The sequence below is a fragment of the Sapajus apella genome, unplaced genomic scaffold, assembly GCF_009761245.1.
Source record: "Sapajus apella isolate SASKATOON/1434 unplaced genomic scaffold, GSC_monkey_1.0 scaffold2608, whole genome shotgun sequence".
Taxonomy (NCBI): domain Eukaryota; kingdom Metazoa; phylum Chordata; class Mammalia; order Primates; family Cebidae; genus Sapajus; species Sapajus apella.
The window spans coordinates 6,849-9,205 of record NW_022439534.1 but is presented as its reverse complement, the minus strand read 5'-3'; the positions used below and the strand labels follow the sequence as shown (position 1 = coordinate 9,205).

The window sequence follows — 2,357 nt, the reverse complement described above, 5'->3', positions numbered from 1 at the left end:
GCAGGGAGTACTGTGGTACTATTGCCTCAGCCTGCCAATCAGCTGGGGTCCCCGGTGGGCACCACCACATTTGACTAACTTTTGTATTTTCAGTAGAGGTGGGGTTTCACTGTGTTGGCCAGGCTGGTCTTGAACTCCTGAGGTCAAGGGATCTGCTCTCCTGTCCCTCCTAAAGTGCTGGGATTTCAGGCGTGAGCCACCATGTTGGCTCCACAGATTCTTTTTTCAGTAAAAGTTGTTAGAATTCATCCCTTGATTCAGTCTCCTATATAAATTTCTCTAACTATTCATTCACCATGACATATGATGAGATAATTAATATTGCAGCAACCCTTCTGGAAAGTAGTTAGGGCAATTTTTGAAGATTTTGGGGGAAAAGGTTTTAATTGTTTTCACTGACTTATGTCACAGGACAAATGATTAATATCTACAAGATAAGAGAGATTTTGTCCCATGGGCCTGAAAAGCAGGCTCATCTACTTCTGAGGTGACTTAATCTAGGGCCCGATAGAACATTCCAGTCAGAATATCACATTCTTACACTGAGAATATTTTATGTCCTTGTGCTATGACTGGACACTGATTTGGTCTGTGTGAAGTGTGATTTGCTCAATGTGATCTGCTCCTCTGAATTTATTTACAGATCGAAAAGATCATGAAGAGGAAGAGAAATACAGAGGCAGCAAAAATAAACTTCTTATGAGTCAAGCGGCCTACTACCCAGGCTGCCGGCTGAAGACAGAAGGTAAGTTCTATAGATTCACCGTTACGAAAGTGCTGAACGATATTCTGTCTTTTCTCTGAGAATCTGAACACTCTCTTCATCAGAATTTATTAAATTTTTCCCATCCTTCTAGGCAAATATAAATGGCTTCCTTAACATTTTGTTAAAAATGGATGAGAGAGGCCACAGTATGTAGCATCTTTTCCACGTCTGCAGTAAGGCAGGTGTAGGACTAAGGGTAAAGTCTCAGCTGTTCATTTCTGACACAGGTGCACAACCATGTGCGTTTCTCAGCAAGAGGCTGTTGATTTCTGACACAGGCACAGAAGCACCTGTGTTTCTCAGCAAGAGGCTAAATCATGTTTACAGGAATCCTCTCTGTACCACCTAAGATCCTACAGACAAGTAGCATCTAGTCTGTTGGTCTAAGTGTCTGAGGCTACTGAACTTCCATTCGGTTCCCATTTCTGCTGAGGCCCAGTAGGCAAAGCAGTGTTCTGAGGACACTGAGGTAAACATGGTGATGGCACACAGTACCCACTGTGAGGAGCTTGAAGGGGACCCTGCTCCTAATAGAACCTGTGGTATTGGCAAGTGACACCATCAAGAGCACGGAGTACCATTGTATTGGTGACTCAGCCTCCCACTTAGCTGGGATCCCTGGTGGATACCACCACACTTGGCTAGTTTCTGTATTTTTAGTAGAGGCGGGGTTTCACCGTGTTGGCTAGGCTGGTCTTCAACTCCTGAGGTCAAGTGATCTCCCTTCCTGGGCCTCCTAAATTCTCCAATGCCAGGTGTGAGTCACTTTGCTGACTCCACAGATTCTTTCTTATGTAAAGGTTGTTAGAATTCATCCGTCAATCCAGTCTCCTATGTAAATTTCTCTAACTATCCGTTCACCATCATATATGATGAGATAAATCAGTATAGCTGCAATGCTTCTGGAAAGTAGTTATGGCAGTGTGTGAAGATTTTTGGGAAGAGGTTTTAATTGCTTGTGCTGACTTCGGTCAGAGAATACATGATTAAGATCTAGCAGATGAGGGAGATTTTGTCCCATGGATCTGAAAAGCAGGCTCATCTACTTCTAGTGTGACTTAATCTAGGGACCAGTAGAACATTTCCATCAGAATATCACATTCTTAAACTGAGAGTATTTTTCATTTTTGTGATACAACTAGACACTGATTTGGTCTTGTGTGAAGTGTGATTTGCTTAATGTGACCTTTTCTTCTGAATTTGTTTACAGAAGATCGGAAACGTCACGAGAAGGAACAGAAACAGAGAGACAGCAAAAATAAAGTTCTTACGAGTCAAGTGGCCCACTACCCGGGCTGCAGGCTGAAGATGAAAAGTAAGTTCCATAGGTTCACCATCATGAAAGTTCTGAACGAAGTTCTGTGTTTCTTCTGAGAAACTAAAAGCTCTCTTCATCAGACTTAATTTCATTTTGCCATACATCTAGGAAAATATAAATGGGTATTTTAATATTTTCTTAAAGGTGGACGAGAGAGGCAAAAGAATGTAGAAACTTTTCCACATCTGCAGTAAGGTGGGTGTGGGACTCAGGGTAAAGTCTCAGGTGTTGATTTCTGACACAGGCACAGAAGCACCTGTGTTTCTCAGCAAG

At 42.5% G+C, this 2,357-nt stretch overlaps 1 protein-coding gene across 2 annotated transcripts in view; it reads left to right on the top strand.

Annotated features, from left to right (window-relative positions):
- The first annotated feature begins 647 nt into the window (after nt 1-647).
- The window catches only part of LOC116547294 (putative neuroblastoma breakpoint family member 5), a 4,229-nt gene continuing 2,519 nt past the window's right edge, over nt 648-2,357 (top strand). Inside the window, exon 1 of one of the 2 annotated variants that reach the window (XM_032273287.1) lies at nt 648-745. In XM_032273287.1, the coding sequence (XP_032129178.1) occupies nt 700-745 (46 nt within the window). In that variant the 5' untranslated portion in view covers nt 648-699. Of the gene's footprint in view, nt 746-1,743; nt 2,082-2,357 lie in introns of those variants that run through there. The other variant, XM_032273288.1, reaches the window with a different exon arrangement.